This window comes from Sorghum bicolor, chromosome 3, assembly GCF_000003195.3.
Source record: "Sorghum bicolor cultivar BTx623 chromosome 3, Sorghum_bicolor_NCBIv3, whole genome shotgun sequence".
NCBI classification, from domain to species: Eukaryota; Viridiplantae; Streptophyta; class Magnoliopsida; order Poales; family Poaceae; genus Sorghum; species Sorghum bicolor.
In genome coordinates, this window is record NC_012872.2 from 11,040,626 (window position 1) to 11,062,552 (window position 21,927).

Genomic DNA, 21,927 nt, shown 5'->3' on the forward strand with positions numbered 1-21,927 from the left:
TGATCTACTGTAAAGCCCGCTACACCTGTCCTATTGAGGTAGTTTAAGTCCATTCCTGGAAGACTCCAGATCCAGGATATGATGCTGTTACATAATGCATTGTTCACAATAAAATTGCATTTTGTTGTACTGTTTAGGTAGTTTTGTTCCAACGACGAGTTGCATAATGCATATCCCTATATGAGCAGCATAATCATCAATTAATCATAGACTCCTCATTTTAGTTTCACTCTTTCACACTATTCCAGTCCTTTGGGAAAACTGCAGCAATGCTTGCTGTTTAATATAATAAGTGGCAGATGAAAACGTTTTCACTCCACCTACGCTTGTCTGGGACCAAAATTTTAATCTGTCACTGAACTAAAACTGAAGCACCAAACAGCAACTAAAGAACGTTAAGCTGAACTGTAACTTGGTGGAATCACTATAGCAGTTGCCAGTGTCTAGGCAGTCTAGCTAGCTTGCTTATTCTATACGCATCACCCTAACAACCCGGCTGCCTGCTGCATCTGATCCCACCGTCCCCTGCTCCAAACTAACCCTCCTTTTCTTACATGCACTACACCCACTTCCTGCGGCTATATATAGCACCATATGCCCATCTTACGAGACCATCCACAAGAGAAGAAACAAGCAAGTAGCAACACCCTCTTCTCTTGTAACATAGTGCAGTAAAGGTTACTCACATGACAACTTCCATGGGTTCTCTCGTCTTGCTCTGCCTTGTTTCTACCCTCCTCTTTCCCAGTGCCGTCCTTGGCCACCCATGGGGTGGCTTGTTCCCACAGTTCTATGACCATTCGTGCCCCAAGGCGAAGGAGATTGTGCAGTCCATTGTGGCACAGGCTGTGGCCAAGGAGACCAGGATGGCAGCATCCTTGGTCAGATTGCATTTCCATGACTGCTTTGTCAAGGTAAACTCTGCTTCCTCTGTTATGTTCTTTATTACATGCTCTGACACAGCTATGATGCTTGATACTGCAGTACAATATAACAAGTTAGCGATACAAGTTTTGTACTTCAAGTCTTTTAACTATATGTTGGTACAATAAGATTCTGAGTAATCCATATAAAGGTGTTGCAAACAAACATGAAAAGCAAAGATAAATGGATGAATTCATTACTAGCTTTGGCTGTTTAAAACCAATAACTTGATTGCGCTTGTGCTACATGCGTGCCTAAATATTAGAAAAGGTAGCATGAGAGAATCTATATTATTTTGGCTAACTTCTTCAAATTACTATTGATTGATGAGAAAGCCTACCATTGCCCATGCCAGCACTACTTTATGTCCTGGTGACATGATCGAGCCAGTACTATGATTGATTAACTCTATTGTTCTCCTTTTTTGAGTGCTATATAAGATGTCCTTTTTCTTTGTGAGCCACACGAGAAGATGTTTACTTAACTCTAGTGCACAATGATTGAAGCTCCCTGTGTAACGTTTGTCATCTCTTATTCAATGCATGTGCCCGATGAATCTACTGTCACCACTACTATGTAGCATGTACCTAATCTCTAAACTACTCCATGTGGCTAGTAATTACCATCTTTTACAACATTGTTACATGTGTAGGGCTGCGATGCTTCAGTGCTGTTGGACAACAGCAGCAGCATAGTTAGTGAGAAAGGGTCCAATCCGAACAGGAACTCCCTCAGGGGGTTTGAGGTGGTCGACCAGATTAAGGCTGCTCTCGAGGCTGCCTGCCCAGGCACTGTCTCCTGTGCAGACATTCTTGCCCTCGCGGCTCGTGATTCCACTTCCCTGGTACATTCCACTATCAACAACCCTGTCCAACCTTAAGGAAGAGACATGATATTTGTATATATAGTGATAGCTTTGGCAAAGTTAGATTTTTCTGAACTCTAATCTGTAGGTTGGTGGCCCATACTGGGATGTGCCACTTGGCCGGAGGGACTCGCTCGGCGCAAGCATCCAGGGCTCCAACAATGACATCCCAGCCCCCAATAACACACTCCCCACTATCATCACCAAGTTCAAGCGCCAGGGCCTCAATGTTGTTGATGTTGTTGCCCTCTCAGGTGACTTTTAGTGTATTTCTTAGTATCATCTGTCCATCGTATTGACCAACTTAACGTACACTCATATTACACAACATGGATACAATATCATGTGCGAATACAGGTGGTCACACCATAGGTATGTCTCGGTGCACTAGCTTCCGGCAGAGGCTGTACAACCAGACAGGCAATGGCATGGCTGACAGCACGCTGGATGTATCTTACGCCGCGCAGCTGAGGCAGGGGTGCCCCCGCTCTGGTGGTGACAACAACCTCTTCCCCTTGGACTTCGTCACCCCAGCCAAGTTTGACAATTTTTACTACAAGAACCTCCTGGCCGGCAAGGGCCTTCTAAGCTCTGATGAGGTTCTGTTAACCAAGAGCGCTGAGACAGCGGCCCTCGTGAAGGCATATGCTGCTGATGTCAATCTCTTCTTCCAGCACTTTGCACAGTCTATGGTGAATATGGGCAACATCTCGCCACTGACAGGGTCACAAGGTGAGATCAGGAAGAACTGCAGGAGGCTCAACAACAGCCACTGAGGGCACTGAGGTCACTTTATGTGCTGAATTGTATGTGATGTTGGTGGCGTGTTTTGTTTAAATAAGTAAGCATGGCTGTGATTCAATCATATGTTCAATCTTTTGTGTTTTATCTAAACACATTGTAAAATGTGTATGTATTAATAACTCAATATATAAGATGAGTTCATTCTTCGGTTGCCATAGATCTGCTTATTTTTTACTTGTCATGTTTTTACTCCAAAAACCAAAACCACAACTCAATAAGCATTTATCACATGTTGTGATAGAGTGACTCCTAAGGTGGTACTGGTAGTGAACTAGTGATAGACATGGGTAGCTGAGGCTTGAACCCTTAGCGTTGCAGCAGCGCTGTGCTGTGTAACATGGTGACAGATGAAAGGTGTGAGTGGGCAAGTGCAAGATGCAACAACTTCCTATTGTCTTGCTTAAAACCAAATGATAACAATTGTTCAGGCGTTATATCCTGTTGTAATTTTGGGGAAGCTCTGTCTAGTAGTCTCCAGAACAGAGGGGCTCTCTATTTCTTCCTCTTACATTTACATATAGGACCCTTTACAATTTATTATTTACACCAACACTCCCCCTCAAGGTGGGCTGAAGATATCTAACATGCTCATCTTGCTACAACTCAATTCAACTTCACTAGGTCCTAAACCCTTTGTAAAACAGTCTGCTAATTGGCTACGCGATTTTACATACTTCAACTTTAGGACTCCACTATCGAGCTTTTCCTTGATGAAGAATCGATCGATCTCCACGTGCTTAGTGCGGTCAAACTGGACCGGGTTGTTTGCAATATTGATTGCAGCAATGTTATCACAATTAAGCATCATTGTCTCATTTCTTAACACCTGCAGCTCGTTTAGCAAGCCTTTCAACCACAACATCTCACACAAGCTCAATGCCATTGCCCTATACTCAGCCTCCGCAGTAGACTGAGCCACAACTGCTTGCTTCTTGCTTCTCCATGAGACAAGATTGCCTCCCACAAACACACAATACCCAGAGGTAGACCTCCTATCATCTTTGCTACTTGCCCAATCTGCATCACAATAGCCCTCTAAATCAAGGTGTCCGTTCTTCCTGAACCATAACCCTCTTCCGGGGGTTCCCTTCAGATACCTCAAAATCCTATAAACAACCTCCATATGTTTTGTTCTTGGATCATGCATATACCTGCTCACTACACTTACTGCATAGGAGATGTCAGGTCTTGTATGACACAGGTATATCAGTCTTCCCACCAATCTCTGATATGTTTCTTTGTTCACAGAATCTCCACACCCAACACTGATTTGATGATTTTTATCAATCGGATTACTACATGGCCGACATCCAAGCATGCCAGTTTCAGTCAACAGATCAAGAACATATTTTCGTTGAGAGAGAACTATCCCCTTAGGTGACCTAGCAATCTCAATCCCAAGAAAATACCTTAGTGGTCCAAGATCCTTTACCTCAAAGGCCTTCCCCAGATTCTCCTTCAAACATTTGATTTCCTCCACATCATCACCTGTAATCACAATATCATCCACATACACTGCCATAATGGTGATAAATGTTCCTCTATGCTTGTAGAATACTGTATGATCACCATTACATTGAGTGTAGCCCATACCACAAACTGCTCTCCTAAACCTGTCGAACCATGCCCGAGGTGATTGCTTAAGCCCATAGAGTGACTTTTTTAGTTTGCACACCTTCCCAGCAGTCTGACTATTCGCAAACCCCGGTGGGATTTCCATGTACACTTCTTCTTGTAAGTCACCATGAAGAAATGCATTCTTCACATCCATCTGATGCAGAGGCCAACCAAAGTTCACTGCACAAGAGATTAAGGTCCTATCAGTACCCATTTTCGCCACAGGAGCGAAGGTCTCATCATAATCAATGCCATATGTTTGACTATAGCCTTTTGCAACCAGTCTTGCCTTATATCTATCCACCTCTCCTTTTGGGTTTTGCTTCACAGTAAAGACCCACTTGCAGCCAACAGTTTTTTTTCCTCTTGGAAGTGGGACCAGTTCCCATGTCTTGTTCTTTTGAAGAGCATGCATCTCTTCTCTCATTGCTGCATTCCAGTTAGGATCCTGTTTTGCACACCTCCAGTCCTTTGGAATAGGCACTGTTTGTAAAGATGCAACAAATGCTCTATATGCAGGTGAAAGACGAGAGTATGAGAGGAAGTTGGCAATGTCATGATCTGTACTAGGATGCTCAAAACCATAACGAACAGGTGGTTTTCCAAAATTAGATCTAGTATCCCTACGTTGTGCAAGAGGTATCTCTACATGTTCAAGGTTAGGAGGAACATTACCACTTGATGGAGAGAGATCCGAGGAGTGATTTGGGACTGATGTAGCAGGCTGTTGTGGCTGTGGTGCAATAATTTGCTCCCCCTGACTCTTGAACCGTCTCCTTCGGTACACTATTGGTTCCTTTTCTTGCTCAACATTTACCTCTATATTTCCTCCCTCAATTGTCTCCTCATTCTCATCGCCAGCTCCCTCAATTGTCTCCTCATTCTCATTGTCAGCTATCCCTTCACCCTCATAGTCAACATTCCTCACATCAATACCTCCATTCTCATAATGAATTTTCTCTTGAGTTTCAGACCTTTCAGACCTATCCATTGGACATGGGATGGTACCAACAATTACCTTCTGTTTAGCATCATCAACTCCTTCATTCTCCCCCTCTCTACTGTCACCCTCAGTGACTGAAGAGAATTCCTCCAAAAACAGATCAAGATCCCATGGTTGTGCATAGTATGGTTCAGACTCCCTGAACGTCACATCCATACTCACAAACAACTTTTTCCCAATAGGGTCCCAACACTTATAGCCCTTTTGTGTAGAAGAATATCCAACAAAAACACACTTCACAGCCTGAGGATCTAGTTTTCCAACTGACGGTCTATGGTCCCTGACAAAGTAAACACAACCAAATACCTTAGGGGGTACTTTAAATTCCTGCTGCCCCAGCAACAACTCTGCAGGTGACGCCATACCAAGAATCCTAGATGGCATACGATTTATTAAATATGCTGCTGTTAGCACAGCTTCACTCCAGAGATATTTGGGCACATTCATCTGAAACATCATTGACCTTGCTACCTCTAACAAGTGTCGATTTTTCCTCTCAGCTACACCATTCTGTGGTGGAGTACTAGGACAAGTAGTCTGGTGTATAATCCCATGCTCTGAAAGGTACACCCTAAAATCATTGTTCACATATTCCTTTCCATTATCAGTTCGGATAATCCGAATTCTAGCATTGAATTGATTTGCAACCAACTTATGGAAGTCCTGGAAACACCGAAGGACCTCATGTTTACCCCTAAGCATGTAAATCCATGTCATCCGAGTATAGCAATCAATAAAGATGACAAACCACTTAAATCCACTCACTGATGTAACTGAGCAAGGACCCCAAACATCAGAGTGTATTAACATAAATGATTCACAACTCCGGAGGCCAATACTAGGATAAGTTGTCCTTGTATGCTTTCCAAGTTCACAAGCATCACACACAAGTTTCTTTATGTCCACATCATTAAAAACATCAGGATATAACTTAATTAAGCTTCCAAAAGGCACATGTCCTAACCGGCGATGAAGCAAGTAGATCTCCCTCTCTTGGGATCCAGTAGCTACTGTCAATGCTGACTGCACTTGGTTCATGCACCACAACCCATTACGCCTGACTCCAGTCCCAATCACTCTCCCCGTCCTCTTCTCCTGAAAGATACAATAGTTTTCATCAAATATAACAATGCATTTGAACTGATCAATGAGTGAACTAACAGAGAGGAGATTGACTGGGAAGGAAGGTACATGCAAGACGGAGGATAGATGAAGAGATGGAGTGCATTCTATAGATCCTACACCATGAATGGGTTGAGAGGTACCATCGGCAGTTTGTATTGTTTCAGAATAAGAATGTGGAGTGTATGTTCTAAAAAAGCTAGATATACCGGTGACATGCTTGGAAGCTCCTGAATCAACAACCCATTCTATGTTATGCCTACATGTGGATGCAAGTGCCTGTGCCTGAGTACCTTTGCCGAAGTGGGCATAGTTGGCAAAGTTACCAAAGTGACTGGTGGTAGCAATCACAGAACCCATTGGAGTAGTACTGGAGGCTTCCGATGCTTTAGACTTCTGCCATTGTTCCCACTGCTTGATCTGTTCTCCAGTTAGGGTGGGAGACTGAATCACATCATTAACCTGAGGGCCACTCTCTGTAGAAAAACTCTCCATGGCTGCATTGGCTTGGGGAACACCACGACCTCTGCCACGTCCTCCTGCACGTCCTCCACCACGACCACCACGACCTCCTTGATCACCACGAGCACCACCACGACCTCCCCTAGTTCCACTCCTACCACCATAGTTTCTTGGAAGGGGACAATTGTAGCTCATGTGTCCCTTTTCTCCACAGTTGTAACACAACCTCTCTGCTACAGTAGTATAGGCTCACTTCACAGGATTGTCACCACTCATCATCCGAAGCCTACTCTCCTCGATAACCATGGCTGACACAGCCTCCTCCATGGTGGGTAAACTCCCCTGGTGACAGAAGGCAGCCCTCCTACTCTCAAACTCAGGATCTAAGTTCTTTAGGAATTGAGTCACCCTTCTATCCTCAACCCACTTCTGAACATCACGGGCATCCTCTGGATTCCTCATATGAAGAGGAGCATAGTGATCCAGCTCTCCCCACAAGTACTGCAATTCACTAGCATATTGCTCCACCGATCGTCCTGCTTGTTTTACTGCATCAGCCTTGTTCTGAATCTCCATCATCACCATCACATTCCCCTGCTTGGAATATCTGTTACTCAGAGTTTTCCATATTTGTGCTGAAGTGTGCATAGCTTCCACTATTTTACTGACCGATGGTGACATGGATGCCAGTAACCATGCCACTATAGTAGAGTTTGTTGTATGCCAAACTCTCCATTCGGGGCTAAGCTTGTTAGCCGGCTCAACACAATCCTCCCTCAAATAGTTCTCTACCCCCTTTCCTCCAAGTATCACTTGCACTCTTCTAGACCAACTCAAATAATTCTTACTTCCTTCCAGCTTCACATCATTTGGAATAAGTTCCAATTTGAGCTCACGTGTCTCCCTAGGACCAATCAGATTCATCTCCAAAAGTCCCTGAATCATGGACCTCATCTCATTTCTTAACTCAGCTTTGGTAATTAGGCAGTCATCTCCACCGTTACCACCACTCTCATGCTCACCTGCTGCCTTCTTTGCATCCTCTACTGCTTTCCTCTTTACCTCTTCCTCCGTATCCATAATTTTTCTAGATCAGGACTCCCCCAAATCAACGAAACAGCAATAACAAATAACCCCAACCAGCAATACGGAGCAGTAGCGCCTGTAGCTTCCTTCACCTCGGGCAGCAAAACAGAGAAAAAAACAGAGCAACACACTTCTTCTCTCCTAACAGGTAGCAGACAGCAGCAGCCAGCCTTCTCCCTGTCTTTTTCCAGAACAAAAGCCACGCACTAGGCTCTTTTTCTTCCAGAACACAAACTCCACCCGGAACTAGGCTGAGCAACCAACCTCACGCAGCAGCAGTACCACCGTGAGCGTCGCCTCCTCGCGCGTCCGTACGCGAGCACGCCGCCTCCTCCCACGTCCGCACGCGAGCGCAGCACGCCCGCACAGTGTTCTTCCTCGCGCACCGCTTCGCAGGCCGTTCGCTGGCCTTCACGCGCCGCCCCGCAGGCCGCTCCCGGCCTTCGCGTGCCGTCCTGCGCAGGCTCGCGTGCCGCCCTGCGCAGGCCCGCTCCCACGTGGACCGCACCTCCCGTGCGTGCACAGGCCCGCGCGACCTGCGCCCTCCAGCTCGCCGCGCAGAAGGCTCAGGCGACCGCGCCGCCCCGGCCGCTACGCGAAACCCTAACACCAGCACCGGCTCCGAATACCATGTTGTAATTTTGGGGAAGCTCTGTCTGGTAGTCTCCAGAACAGAGGGGCTCTCTATTTCTTCCTCTTACATTTACATATAGGACCCTTTACAATTTATTATTTACACCAACATATCCAAATCTAGAGGCCTAACAAAATGAGATAACAAGCCAACTAGTCTGCTGGGAAATAGCTAACAAAAGCGAATCTGATGACCAAAATTGGGAGAAAAGCTCTAGTTCAATCTGTGCTCACTGGCATGCTTATCTATATGCTCATGGCTATTGATCTTCCACCATGGGCCATCAAAGCAGTGGATAAAATTAGGCGTGGTTTTCTTTGGAAAGGTCGAAGGGATGCACAGGGAGGGCACTGCCTGGTTGCGTGGGTCAAAGTACGTCGACCAATTGAATTGGGTGGGTTAGGAATTGCAGATCCCAGATCCTTTAGCTGGGCCTTCCGAACACGTTGGCTCTGGCTAAAAAAAACAGAACCTGATCGCCCATGGGTAGACCTCCCAATCCAAGTTCCTGAACAAGTAAGGGTCTTCTTTGCAGCCGCAATTTATTCTGAGGTTGGAGACGGTGCAACAACCCTTTTCTGGACAGATAAATGGCTTCATGGAAAATGCATTGCAGATGTGGCACCTCGCCTCTTCACTGCTGTTGCTATAAGGAGACGCAAGAAGAGGACGTACAGGAAGCCCTCACCAACCATGCATGGATTTCAGATTTACAGGGGGCTCGCGTTACTTTTATCACTGATTTTTTCCGCTTATGGGACCTCTTATCAAACTTTGAGCTGCAGCCTGAAGTAGAAGATAAACATGTGTGGCGACTTGCTTCAAATGGGCAGTATTCCGCTAAATCAGCTTATGAGGGCCTATTTTTGGGTTCTATTCCTTTCAGGCCGTGGGAGAGAAAATTTGGAAGTCTTGGGCGCCACCTAAATGTCGTTTGTTTTTGTGGCTGGTTGCTCATAATAGATGTTGGACAGCGGATCGTTTAGCTCGCCAAGGTCTCCCTCATCCTGCGCGCTGTCCTTTGTGTGACCAAGCATCCGAAACCATTGATCATCTCCTCATTGGATGTGTCTTCACAAGAGAGTTTTGGTTCAGATTCTTGTCACAAGTTGGCCTACAATCCCTCTCTCCTCAGCCCACTGAACTATCCTTTTTAGACTGGTGGGATAGAGTGACTAGTGGTACCAGTGACATAATCTCATATGGAATCAATTCTCTCATAATTCTGGGGGCCTGGACGGGTTGGACTCATCGCAACAGGTGTGTCTTTGATGGAGCAGCCCCTGATATTGGAAGAAGATCAGGGTTTTTTTTTGGGAGGGGGCGGGGAGGGGTTGTGTGTGTGTCTTTGCTAACAAGATCTTGAGCTTATCCTGAGATGACGTTGAGATTGATGCCTTTGGTTACGTCGCACTGCAACTCCAGTTGCCATGCTGGTAAGTTGCTGCCTCTTGATGAAGGCAAGCCGCTTATCAAGGCGGGATGAAGTGTTATGGACGCAGGCATGGGTGCTGCTAGCTTGGCATCCAGGGCTCCAGGATAACCCATCTACCTGCAATAGTTTGTTTAGTTTCTTAATTGTTAAGTTAGCAGATCAGGTTGGTTAGATAAGATTGTTAGTTTGCTGCTTGGTTTGTTAGCTCATCTGTACTAGGGCAAGGCTACGTAATGTCAGGCGTGTTATATTGTTATTGATTGAATTAAGAAGGAATTAAGGAGGAAAAGCCTTCTTGCTCGGCCGTGAGCAGAGGCCCCCGGCTAGCGATCTCGCTCCACCTTAACCCTAGCTCTCTACCATGCTGGAATCAAATATGGACAAAAGTTACTCCTCCAGATTCCAAATTTTGATCTTTGTAGAGTTCTCAAATTTTCTTCAACTGTACGTCATTCTATGTATCTTTTACCCTTTTCTTCCTTCATTGCCCCCAAATTAATAAATGCTACCACTCTCACAAATGAATGACAAATCTTTTCTTTTCCAATACATGATAAATGAACGGCACCAAGGTCATTTGATCTACTCAATCCATCCCAAATTACAAGACGTTTGACTTTTTTAACACCAAGTTTGACTACTCGTCTTATTCAAAAATTTGTGCAAAATATCACTTTTTTTGTCGTGGCTTGGTTTATTAATTAAAATTCTTGAAGAATGACTTAATTTGACTATTTTTGCACAAATTTTTTGAATAAGACGAGTGGTCAAACTTGGAGTCAAAAAAGTCAAACTTCTTATAATTTGGGATGGAGGGAGTACTTTCCTAATTCATGTGCACAAATCTAGGACCAACACATGGAATCAGAGGAAGTGGTTTGTAAAGGGAAAACTTCAATCATCATACAAGAGGTCCAAAGATACATTCATGCGACCTATGTAGTCAGGTTGCCATGCCTAATACAAATTTTAGGGTTCCCATGTAAGAATTCAAACTAATAACTTAACAACATTAGTATCAATGGATGCTATTTCGTATGCAATGCTAGAAGGTACCTGGTTGTGTCAGCCTCATATCTGTTGGTGTTATTTCAGATTCTTGAAAACAGATATGAGCGAAATCATAGCACAGCTTCTACTTTCATGTATTTAAAGAACAAGCATCTGAAATAAGAGATAAACACAATTCAAGGATCCAAAAAGCAATTACATTTGGAAATGGGGCTAATAGTTATTAAATAAATAATAGAGTAGTACAAGTTAAAGAAGCTATTTACTTGCAGAACCTGCTGCTGTATTGGCTTTCTCTTTTCCTCATGTCCTACAGTTCAACATTAACACCAGGGGCCTGGTAAATATCTAGAAGAATATGGTCAGTCAATGCAGGGAAAATTGAAAACAAAAAGAAATCACTGGAACTCATCTAGCAGAAAGCATACCTAAAAGACAAAGGATATCAGCTGAGGGGTGTAAACTGGTTGAATCTAACAAGATGTATCCTCAACCTCAAGGACTTTCAGAACCTTAAACCATATTGAAGATCAAATATTCACAACCATATGGGTGGGTGCCATGGGTCAACCAGCAGACGCTCTATCAACTCCTGTGGAAAGTGGGATCTGTTTTGATATGGCGTCTGTTTCAGGAAGAAAAGAAGAGACAAAAAGTTATAATGAGTGCACGAGATCATGTGATGGTTGTGTGATGAACCCAAAGCACAGATTTGCTTTTCTAAACAAGACAGGCTAAAATGCAAAAAAGGTAATTACAACTTTTGTGAACCCCAATGCTGTGACATCAAGTCTCAACTGTATCAAAAAAAGCATGTTGTACTTACGAGTTTACATGTTTGCAGATGTTGATACTGCAGCAAGGAAGGTTTCCCTAACAAGTTGGACAGGTCACCAAATTTAACCACAATTCTGAATCATTGCTTCAACTGCCTTGTTGGCCTTAAGAACCTCCCCTTTCGAGCAAAGTGAAGCAATAGCAGCATAATATGACTCGAAATCATCATTGGGAGACTTTCCAAGCAAATTTTGGTAGTCAATATCAGTGTCACCACTCAAGTTTGATAAAATATCATCTCCATCTATCATGGGTTGAACTATGCCATCAGAACTCCCAAGGAGACTATTGCTAGAAATATCATAAGCGACTGGACTTGCTTGTCCTGAATTTTTCATGGAATCATAAGCATCCTCAGCTTTCTGTACCTTGTTGAGGTGGGCAAGCGCATTATAGCTGACTGAACTTGAAGAGGATAAAAGCATGAGTCCCACTTCATTTAGGATAGTTACAATCTCATCAATCCTCCCTTGATCACATGCAGAAGATAGGAGATCAACAAGGGGCTCTGCTTCAATCTTATCTCCAACACTGTTTATTAACTCGACGACTTCTTTGCACTTAAACATCTCCCTCAAGATGCCCCTGGATTCTTCCATCCTTCCTTTTGCATAGAGTCCTTTGACAAGGCTCATGAAACCAACAAAATCAGGTTCCATATCCCTATGACGGTATTCATTAAAGAAGCTTAATGCAGCTTCAGTCTCACCTTTCAGACAGAGTCCATTGATAATTGCACCAAGTGTGAAACAATCTGGCAGTAGAAAGAGTTCCTCCAAATGAGACATAAGCTCAAGGGCCTTTTCAGTTAATCCAAAGTTACAATAACCACTTATCAGCAAGTTGTAAACACGGGTAGTGGGTTTGATACCCTTGGTTGACATTTTTTGGAATAACTGATCTGCGTCATCTAACAAACCTTCTCTGCACAAAGCACCTATAAGAATGGTATAGGTGATTATTGTTGGAAGCATATTGCTGTTTTCTAAGTAGTCAAAGAGCCTGAAAGCTTCAGTAAGGCATCCTTGATGACACAAACCACTGAGAACTGAGTTATGAATGATAATGTTCGGATGAAATCCCTCTTTTTTCATGCTTTCACAAAGGTCTAGTGCTTTTTCAAGATACCCACCCTTACAAAGGCCATCCACCACTATGGAGTACATGGCTAGATCTACTAAGCCACTTTGTTCAGCTATCTTCAAAAAGTTACATGCATCCAGAACTTCACCTTGCTTCTTTAGAGCAAAGACAGCTCCTCTCAGAACACTGACAGGAACACTGCCTTTGCCCATGTAATTAGAAAACCAAATAGCTTTGCTAACACATTTTTTGCTGAGATAACAAGACATCATATTTATCATTGTTGGATCAAGCAGGCCATGAATTTTAATGAAATCACATAGCAATGGCTGTATGACCTCTTCACTTCCATTTCGGTGTAAGCTCTTTAGCAGCTTGTAGCATGTTTTACTAGTTCCAGCAATGGCTTGCATTCTGAGTAACTTGTAAGCATCCATTGCTGCTTGCCAGCAATTTCTGTTGCTTAAGAAAGCAGAAGCATAATTGCAAACAGCTGAAAATAAGTCAATATCTAATTCACCAACCTTACAAACGAAATCCAGCACACCATGTTCACCGTGTCTTTTGAAGTGTGCATGAATCAACTTCCTGCAGTTAAAGAAATTGAGCCTTATTTTTTTCTGAACAAGATCATAAAATATTTGGTCAGCCATGTCAACTTTTCCTCCATAACACAGTGCTTTAATCAGGCACTCATGAACAACTGCAGTGGAGAATCCTGAATCTTTCTTGTATTCATCAAACAACTCCAGAGCCTTGTCAACTTCCTCAGCTTTACACAGTTTGTCTATTATTGTATGGTAAGTGATAGTATTAGGTCTTAAGCCCATCTCAGGCATTTTATGAAACAAGCTCCAGGCATCATTCACCTTGTTAATCATAAACGATGCTTTGATAAGAACATTGCATGTGACAACATCAATAGAAATACCACTACCTTCAAGCCTATCCTTTATTGCCATAACACCGGTTATGTCACCTCTGTTAATGTAACCATGTAACAGTGTGCTATATGTGAAATTATCAGCAGCAACACCTTCAGAAATTTCAAGAGCCTTTTCAGTGTGACCAGCTTTACACAAACCATTTATTATCGCGTTGTATGTTATGATGCTAGCTTTTATTCCCTTATTCTCCATCTCCGTGAGCAATGAGAAAGCCCTGTCTAAATCTTCCATTTTGCACAAACTGTCAATCAAAATCGAATATACATACTCATCCACCACCACGCCAGTTTGTTCCAGTTTCCTCACGATAGAGAAAGCATCTTCCAACCTGTCTCTCTTACAGAAGCCACCAACCAGTGATGTATAAGTAATCAAATTTGGTTTAGCATCCACTTGCTCCATCTCATCCAAGAACCCCATTACTTTCTCCACACTACCTTCTCTGCAGAGTCCATCAATAACAGTAGTATAGTTAATCGCGTCGGCTGTGATTCCCTTCTCTAGCATGGATCGATGCTCCCGAAGACCTTCCATCAAGAACCCACGACTCATATATCCATGAACCATGCTGCCGTAAAACACAGCATCAGCATTCATGCCTTTACACTCCATCTCCTGCATAAGCTCTGCCACCTCACCAGTTCTCCCCTCCAACCCAAGAGCATGGACAACTGATGTCAGTGTCACAAGGCCTGGATCAAATCCACTGAACTGACGCTTCACCTTCTCGTAGAAATCCAGCCCTGCTCCAGCCTTCCCGGTTCTGGAGAACCCAGAAATGATCGAGCTGCAAACGCGATCCTCTACCTGGCACCCCCTCCTGGTCATTACCTCGAACACCCTGAGCGCGCAATCCACCTCCCCGTGGGCACACAGCAACACCACCATCACGCGGTACGTGGACGGAGACAGCACCATGCCGTGGTCTTCGATGGCAGCGGAGAGTAGCTCCAGTGCGTGGCGCGGGTCGCAGCCCCTAGCACAGGCCCGGCGGAGCAGAGCATCCCAGAGGCGGCGACTGGCGGTGCGGGAGGCAAGCGCGAGGCGCTGTGCGGCGTCACGCGGCCGCGCGGAGTCGAGCAGGGCGGAGGCGGCAAGGAGGTGCGTGCGCGGTGTAGGGGCGATGGCGTTGGCAAGCGCCTGGGAGGCGAGCGCGGCGAGGAGGCGGTGCCTGCGGCGGCGAAGGAGTACTGTCAGGAGGCGGTCGACGTGGCACGCGGTGACCGCGCGGCCGAGTTTGATGAGTGAGGGGAACGGCGGTGTAAGGGGAGGGGGCTCGCCGTTGCCGCCGGGGAAGGGCATCGCCGCTGGCCGGCCGGGCGGTGGTGTGGAACTTTCGAAACGCCGTTGCTGAAAGATGAGTTGATGGAGTGAATTCCTTTCTTTTTTTTGAGAATCTCAGAGTGAATTCCTTTCTGATGAAAAGAGTTATTATTTTTGACGATTTGGATTTTTTTAAAAAAAATATCGATTATTTATTTAGAGGGGCCGTGGTCAGCCCAGCAAAAGAAATCGGCGTCGATTATGGGCCTATACGGCCTACTACTTTAATTACTACGGGGCCGGCCGGCCGGCAATCGCGAGCAAAAGCAAACGGCCACATTCCCGCAGCTCTGGAACTCGGAGGCCCAGGAATCATGATGCAGCAGCAGCCTCAGGCGCACGCGTCGGCACTTGCGGTGGCGCCGTCGGCGGCGGCAGCGACGGCGGCTCACCCGCAGGATCCTGCGGGCGGGGACGCGCCGCCGAAGCAGGTGGCTCAGGCGATGGAGCGGCTGGGCCGTGCGGGCCGGCTCATCGCGGACATCCGGCTCGGCGCGGACCGCCTACTCGAGGCCCTCTTCGTCGCCGGCGGCGCGCCCCCGTACAGCGTGCACCAGCACGTCGACAGGATGGAGCGCGTTATCGTCAAGGAGGAGGCCGCCATGCGCCTCCACTTCCAGGACCTCCGCGCCCTCGGCAGGTACCAGCCCGCAGCATCTCCTCCCGCCCTAACACCTCCGTTCTCCTTTCCCTCTCGATCCGGGAGGTTAGAAAACACGGTTACGTTTTACTGACTTCATACAAATGTGAAATTTTACCGAAAAGAACACTGACACTTCTCTGCTGATGAGAGATTCAACGTAGCACCTTTGATATTGTCTAACAGATGTTCAGGAAATTGGTAACTGTGGTCCGGAATTGCTTTGCTTTAGGTCTTGGGTTGGTCACTACACATACTAAAATATGTCATAATTTTCTTTTTCCATTATGCCGACTTTACTAGTGTTATGTCGGAACTTGGACCTACTCTGTGCTTGTTCTTAGTTTTGGGGCTTACTGTTGTCTTATACATTGCTTAGGCTTTTGACTGTTGAGGTACTGTGAAGATTGGACATCAGTAGTTCTATTTACACATGCTGTCCTGTTGAGTATGTACCTGTAATTTGGACTTGTTGGATGAATATCTTTTGCAAATATATTTTGCCAAGTGGACGAAGTTGGTTCTATTTTGCATTTCTGGAACACATGTTACATGTCAACAGAACTGTGAAGTCTATAAAGCTGATGAAATATTCCAGGAACTTAAATTTTGGGGAAAAACTGAACTTACTAGGGTTTTTTTTGTGGGGAAGAACTTACTTGTTATGGCTAGGCTAATACACCATCTTAACCATGACTCAAAATATTTTGAAGCCATGAAGAAATCTTCAGCCATATTTAATTTAGTTGAGCACAACATTAGAAATGCATAAGTTGCCTTTTTGGCATTATTCTCCTAGTAAACTACTTCCTCAGATTGTATATATAGGACCATCTAGGATTCTAGGTTTGTTCTAAGTCAATATTTTTAACTGTGACCATCAATATATAGTATTTTTATATATTTATATGCACTTCACAAGATTGGCATTACTAGATTCATATGAAAATACTTTCGTAGTATATAATCCTTTAAAAAATCTCGACCTGTGGGGGTTAAGACAGCCCTTGGGCATTGCATTAGGAAGAAGACCTTCTCATGCATATCAAGAAAACCCCCGAACCCCTGCCCCACCCATACACGGCGGCACCATAGTCCATGTGAGAACGGCCATGACAGGGGCCAGGCCTTAGACCTGTGCTTTGACTTGGATAAACGATGGGTTCTTTTTAACCCAGCCTAAAATTCGCTCCCACGAGGAGTCAAACCCATGACCTGAGGAGTTTTACTAGAGCCACCTAACCAACTCAGCTAGTGGTCCATTTTTGTAATATAACCTTTTTCATATAATATAATTATATTTTGTAGATATTGGTAGTAAAAGCTGAAAAAAAATCTTTTAGGACAAACCTAGATGGATGTTAGTTGTGATCGTAGGAAGTAGCTTCAGAATTAAGATGCTGAACGGCATCATTTTTCACTTTTCGGTCCATGGATAAATTGTAGCTTTGCAGTTTTATTATGCTCTCACTTTTAACAGGTCACTAGTGGCACTACTCTATTTGTAGATTTTATGCATTTGTACTGAGAAGTTAGTTTTTGTTTTTTAAACCTTCATGTAGAGTGGAACTATTTCTTTATTATCATTAATCAGGCTAAGCATTTGAATTGTCAAACTTTCTCAGGTTTTTTTAGTGTAGATGTAGATTAACAAATATCTTGTCTTCCTTTTAGCCATTCTTTTTCATCTGTGAATAATTCCTTGTTTTAATGTTAGGAAGGCAATTAGAGGAGTCTGGAGTCCTTAATGGGGCCCTTAAAGCTCGAGGCAATTCATGGGGATTGCACATGCCACTCGTTTGTCCAGATGGTGCTGTTGTAGCTTATGCTTGGAAGCGTCAACTGGCAGGTCAGGCTGGTGCATCTGCTGTGGACAGGACTAGGTAAAATTCATTACTTGGTATATTGTGTTGTCTTGTTTAGGTAATACTCCAAATGATGTGCTTCTCCCTATGAACTTACTTTTCTTTGTGACATTTTCACTAGCCTATGTTAACAGAATGCGGTTTCGTAATGTTTATTTCATGGTAATATAATTCTTTGTGACAGCTGAATTTGTGCAATCACGGTCATATTCAGTTGACATCACTATGACTTGCAAGTGCATAACTGCTTTCATGGCTGAAATTTATGAGAAAATCTATGGCCTGTTCCTCCCTTTTCTCATTTGTGTTTGTTTTGAACCTTGCTTTCTCTAATTGAGAATTTCTGCTCCATCTGCAAGAATTTGTCTTCCTCATTGATCTAAAACCACTACTTTTGTATTTTCAGTATTGGGGTCATTTTTAGTTACTGTGCTGAACAGAATTCGTTCTTTTTCAAATGTCACAATTTTTTTAATTTGTAAGCATGTTTGGATGTTAGTATTTTGTGATGCTTGCAATCACCCACCAATCTATAGGAAGAGGGCAAGAGTTCAGCACAAGTGTGTTCCTGTTCAGTTTTGTGTAGCAAACTAAAAGTATCTAGAAATTATACACCATTTATGGTTATTCCATTTTAGTATAAGGAATGTTTATGTCTCTCAACTATCACTTTTGTTTAATTTTGATTCCATCAACCAAATGAAAACAATTATCAATTAACACCCCACTGAGGCAGTGACCACTACCACCCCTCTACCCAACACGCGCGCGCACTTACACACACCCCAATGGTGTTTTTTAGAGGGTTTTGCTGAACTGGTGTTCTATCTGGGTGGTCCTCCAATCACAATCATGGCCTCCAGCCATCCCTACTGGTTGTGATGGATAGTGGTGGTGTGGTTGGCGATTTTGGATGCCACCCAATCATCTCCCACTATCTTGGAGACTTGGCAGAAAACTGGAGAAATGATTCTCTATTTTGGCATTATTCATTTAAGATATGCTCTTTTTTTTTACGATTTTGAGCTTACCCATGTTGTTTTCAGGTTAGCTCTCAAGGCCTTCACTGACCAGAAAAGAAGATTTTTTCCTCATCTAGAAGACGAAGTCCTTAGCCATCTCCATGATGGTGAACCTGGTGTCACAAAAAAGCCAAAGTTGATTTCCAGCAACGGAGATCTAGAGGAAAAATCTTTATCTGAAATACTGAAAAATTTAGAAAATGAAGTACCTAACATGAAAATATTCACATACTGGCATCTGGATTGGTCAAAAAGAGCTTCATCATTAGCATCTCTGATGGATGATGACTTCGTGGATCCATCTAAAGAGCTGAACCTGCAAAATATGGGCAAATCGAGATCTGGTGCTCTGACAACTCCCATAGACCAAGTTGCAGTAATTGAATTGCTGGTTCCTTCAATATTTAGAGCTGTAGTGTCATTGCATCCTGCTGGATCTACTGATCCTGATGCAGTGGCATTCTTCTCTCCCACTGAGGTAATGACTCCTTTTTAAAAAGTTGACTCGGTCCACCTCAGTTATGCACGTTTCTATGATACTCTTAATGAGCAAACGCAGTCACCCAGTTGATAAATTTGGTAGATATCCTTTTTGACACATTATGTGAATATTCTGCTAGGGAGGAAGCTATCTTCATGCGAGGGGCACGTCGGTGCATCATGTGTTTAAGCATGTAAAGGTAAGCGTGTGTTTTTATATTTTTATTTTAAATTTTGTTCTCATAAGAGGCAGTAGGGGGCCTGTTTGCTTTGAACCTAGCCAGATTTGCCTGGCTCTCCATGCATTCCCATGCGTTGGATTTTGGGAGCCTAGGGTGGAGACTGCTGTCTGGCAGGCCTTAAAGCAAACAAGCCCTAGAAGCGAAAAGGTGGGTGAGATTAATAGAATGTTTTGATTATGAAGGAGCATGCTGACAAGGCATTGCAGTACTTCATCAGTGTGGAGCCGAATAAAGCACTTTCTCTGCTTTTGGTACGTTACAAGAATTTCTCAGTCCCTTCTTCACATTAGTAATCCAGTCATTGAGATTTTTTTATGGGGGAAATTATTCCAAAAGCTTTGATCGACGCTATCGAAGTTCCTACACTTTTGTTGTTTGTCATTTCAGACATTTTCTGTTACTAAACATTTTATTGTCTTGCAGCGTTGGATTGCCAGCTATCAGACTCTGTTTACAAAGGTTTGCAGGTACTACTCCTAGATGTCAAACTCCATGCGCATAGGATTATTTGCATTTCTGCTGTTCTAATAAGTAATTCTTGGATTATGTGTGCAGCAAATGCGGACGGCTTCTGATGATGGACAAGTCCTTGGCTTTGCTATTGCCTCCTGTCCACCGCCCCTATCACCAGACTTCTAGTATTGGACCAGATCTTCAAGAGGCTTATCACATTGGATGTTCTTCCTATGATGGCTAGCTGATGCTTCGAAGAAACACCCGAGACTATTTAGATAGCACAGGATGTTTGACATTGTCACTGACAAAGTACGAGTACCAGAGTCTTTCTGTGTAAAACAGTGTTCTTTTTCTGGAATGTATGCAATCCATCAGGTGACTTCGTACAGAAACGTTACCGATTGCTTAGGTACTACTTGATCTTCTACGCTCTTGACCAGATTAACCTACAGTTTAATTCACTTAAAAAATCCAGAGCTGGTCCAAACAACCCAGATTCTTGTACAGGTTATACAATCGGTCCACCTAATTCTTATAATTCTGCTATCTGATTTCACTTAGCTTTTGGGCATGATTTCACTCTAGCTCCAATTTTGGGTCTGTAATTTGCAGATTAAATTAGAGGGGTTTAAATAATTATATCTTTTTTATCACATTAAATAATTATATCTTGCCACCACAGATCATGTGGAGTATGCATATATCAGGGTTGGCTCAATCAACTGCTCAGCTTTCGGGGGGCTCAGGAAGTGTGACGTTATAACAATGTAAAATGTAAAATAGGGATCAGTGAGTGAGCTAGGTGTGGGTTCCGTTTCTGGCCTAAACTTTTGTTTTTTAGCCGTGTGGCCCTGCGCTTGAACACAGAACTTTGAACTACAAAACATTTTAGCTTTATGGTAATAAAGCTAGAGAAACCTTTTATTCAAAATAATTATATCCTGCCAAACTATAAATAAAAATGAATCACATATAAGTGCTCCCAACATCTCTATATTTTGCATCCAAGATTTCTTTTTCTCTATCAAAAAGCGCAACGGGGGATGAGTAGGAGCCACAGATGCTACCGCCGCAGAAAAACCCAAACCCCTAAACCATGGCTTCGCGGTGCCGTTGGAGATCTCTAACCGATTGAGCTAGAGTCCTTTTGGTAAGATTTTTTTCTCTATCTCTACTTCTACAACTAAAACATTGCAAGAGAATAATCATTAACCCAGTGTGCGAAAAATCGCACACACAGCTTCGCTCACCTAGCGTGGCTTTGCTCTCCCACATGTGCAGTTACTCGGCCCCTGCACCATGATACCGTGCAAACCATCACCGCAATCACCGTGTAATCACCATGGCGAAGCGAAGCCTTCCCCCGCTATATGCTCAGTTCGGCCTCACCAAATGTTCTCCCGTGCGAGCCCTTTGCTGGTCTTGCCTCGTGCAATCTCCCTGCCCCGCGATCGTCTGGAATCACGCCGCTGCCCCTTTCCCATCCCGGTGTCAAGGTCCCCACTCAACGTGTCTTCCATCTTTCTACAGCCCCCTCGCAGCCGCAAACTTGAATTGTTGTGGGGATTATTTTTATCCATTGCAACATACGGACATGACCCTACTAGTAGAAAAAATATGAATAGATAGACATTGATGCATAGCCATCATTTGGTAAGTAATCACTAACCACTAATGTGTGGGCCATTTTCCTGCCATATCAATTTGTACAATTTATTTAATGTGACAAGATAACTCATAAGCTTGGAAGTAATTACTTCATGCCAAACTTAGGCTTTGTTTAGTTCCAAAAATTTTTGCAAAGATTTTTTAGATTCTCTGTCACATCTAATCTTACGGCACATGTATGAAACATTAAATATAGATTGAAAAATAACTAATTGCACAATTTATCTGTAATTTATGAAACGAATCTTTTGAGTCTAGTTAGTTTATGATTGGACATATTTGTCAAATACAAATAAAAGTGCTACGGTGTCTATTTTGCAAAAAAAAATGGAACTAAACAAAGCCTTAGATAACTTTCAGGCGAACACAGTTTTCATGTTAAAGTTAAACTGAACCCATGC

General features: G+C 43.6%; 3 protein-coding genes across 10 annotated transcripts; 2 read left to right on the forward strand and 1 right to left on the reverse strand.

Annotated features, from left to right (window-relative positions):
• On the forward strand, positions 603 to 2,748 carry LOC8085826 (peroxidase 72). Its single transcript, XM_002455361.2, has 4 exons — positions 603 to 914; positions 1,577 to 1,768; positions 1,878 to 2,043; positions 2,147 to 2,748. The coding sequence occupies exons 1-4, from the start codon at positions 687 to 689 to the stop codon at positions 2,563 to 2,565; spliced, it is 1,005 nt and encodes a 334-aa protein (XP_002455406.1). The 5' UTR covers positions 603 to 686; the 3' UTR covers positions 2,566 to 2,748.
• On the reverse strand, positions 843 to 15,228 carry LOC8085827 (pentatricopeptide repeat-containing protein At5g57250, mitochondrial). Of its 8 annotated transcripts, XM_021457617.1 has the most exons (6): positions 11,790 to 15,228; positions 11,392 to 11,588; positions 11,230 to 11,311; positions 11,009 to 11,116; positions 6,178 to 6,308; positions 844 to 978 (listed from the first exon to the last, which is right to left on the reverse strand). In XM_021457617.1, exon 1 carries the CDS (start codon positions 15,130 to 15,132, stop codon positions 11,863 to 11,865), a length of 3,270 nt encoding a protein of 1,089 aa, XP_021313292.1. In that variant the 5' UTR covers positions 15,133 to 15,228; the 3' UTR covers positions 844 to 978; positions 6,178 to 6,308; positions 11,009 to 11,116; positions 11,230 to 11,311; positions 11,392 to 11,588; positions 11,790 to 11,862. The 8 variants fall into 8 exon arrangements, with proteins under 8 accessions (XP_021313296.1, XP_021313298.1, XP_021313297.1 ...); XM_021457621.1 differs by lacking the exon at positions 6,178 to 6,308 and having other exon boundaries at positions 843 to 978; positions 11,230 to 11,273; XM_021457623.1 differs by lacking the exon at positions 6,178 to 6,308 and having other exon boundaries at positions 843 to 978; positions 11,210 to 11,273.
• LOC8074500 (mediator of RNA polymerase II transcription subunit 27) lies at positions 15,413 to 20,362 on the forward strand. Its single transcript, XM_002455362.2, has 7 exons — positions 15,413 to 15,793; positions 17,515 to 17,676; positions 18,705 to 19,158; positions 19,301 to 19,360; positions 19,585 to 19,653; positions 19,826 to 19,869; positions 19,958 to 20,362. Exons 1-7 carry the CDS (start codon positions 15,468 to 15,470, stop codon positions 20,097 to 20,099), a joined length of 1,257 nt encoding a protein of 418 aa, XP_002455407.1. The 5' UTR covers positions 15,413 to 15,467; the 3' UTR covers positions 20,100 to 20,362.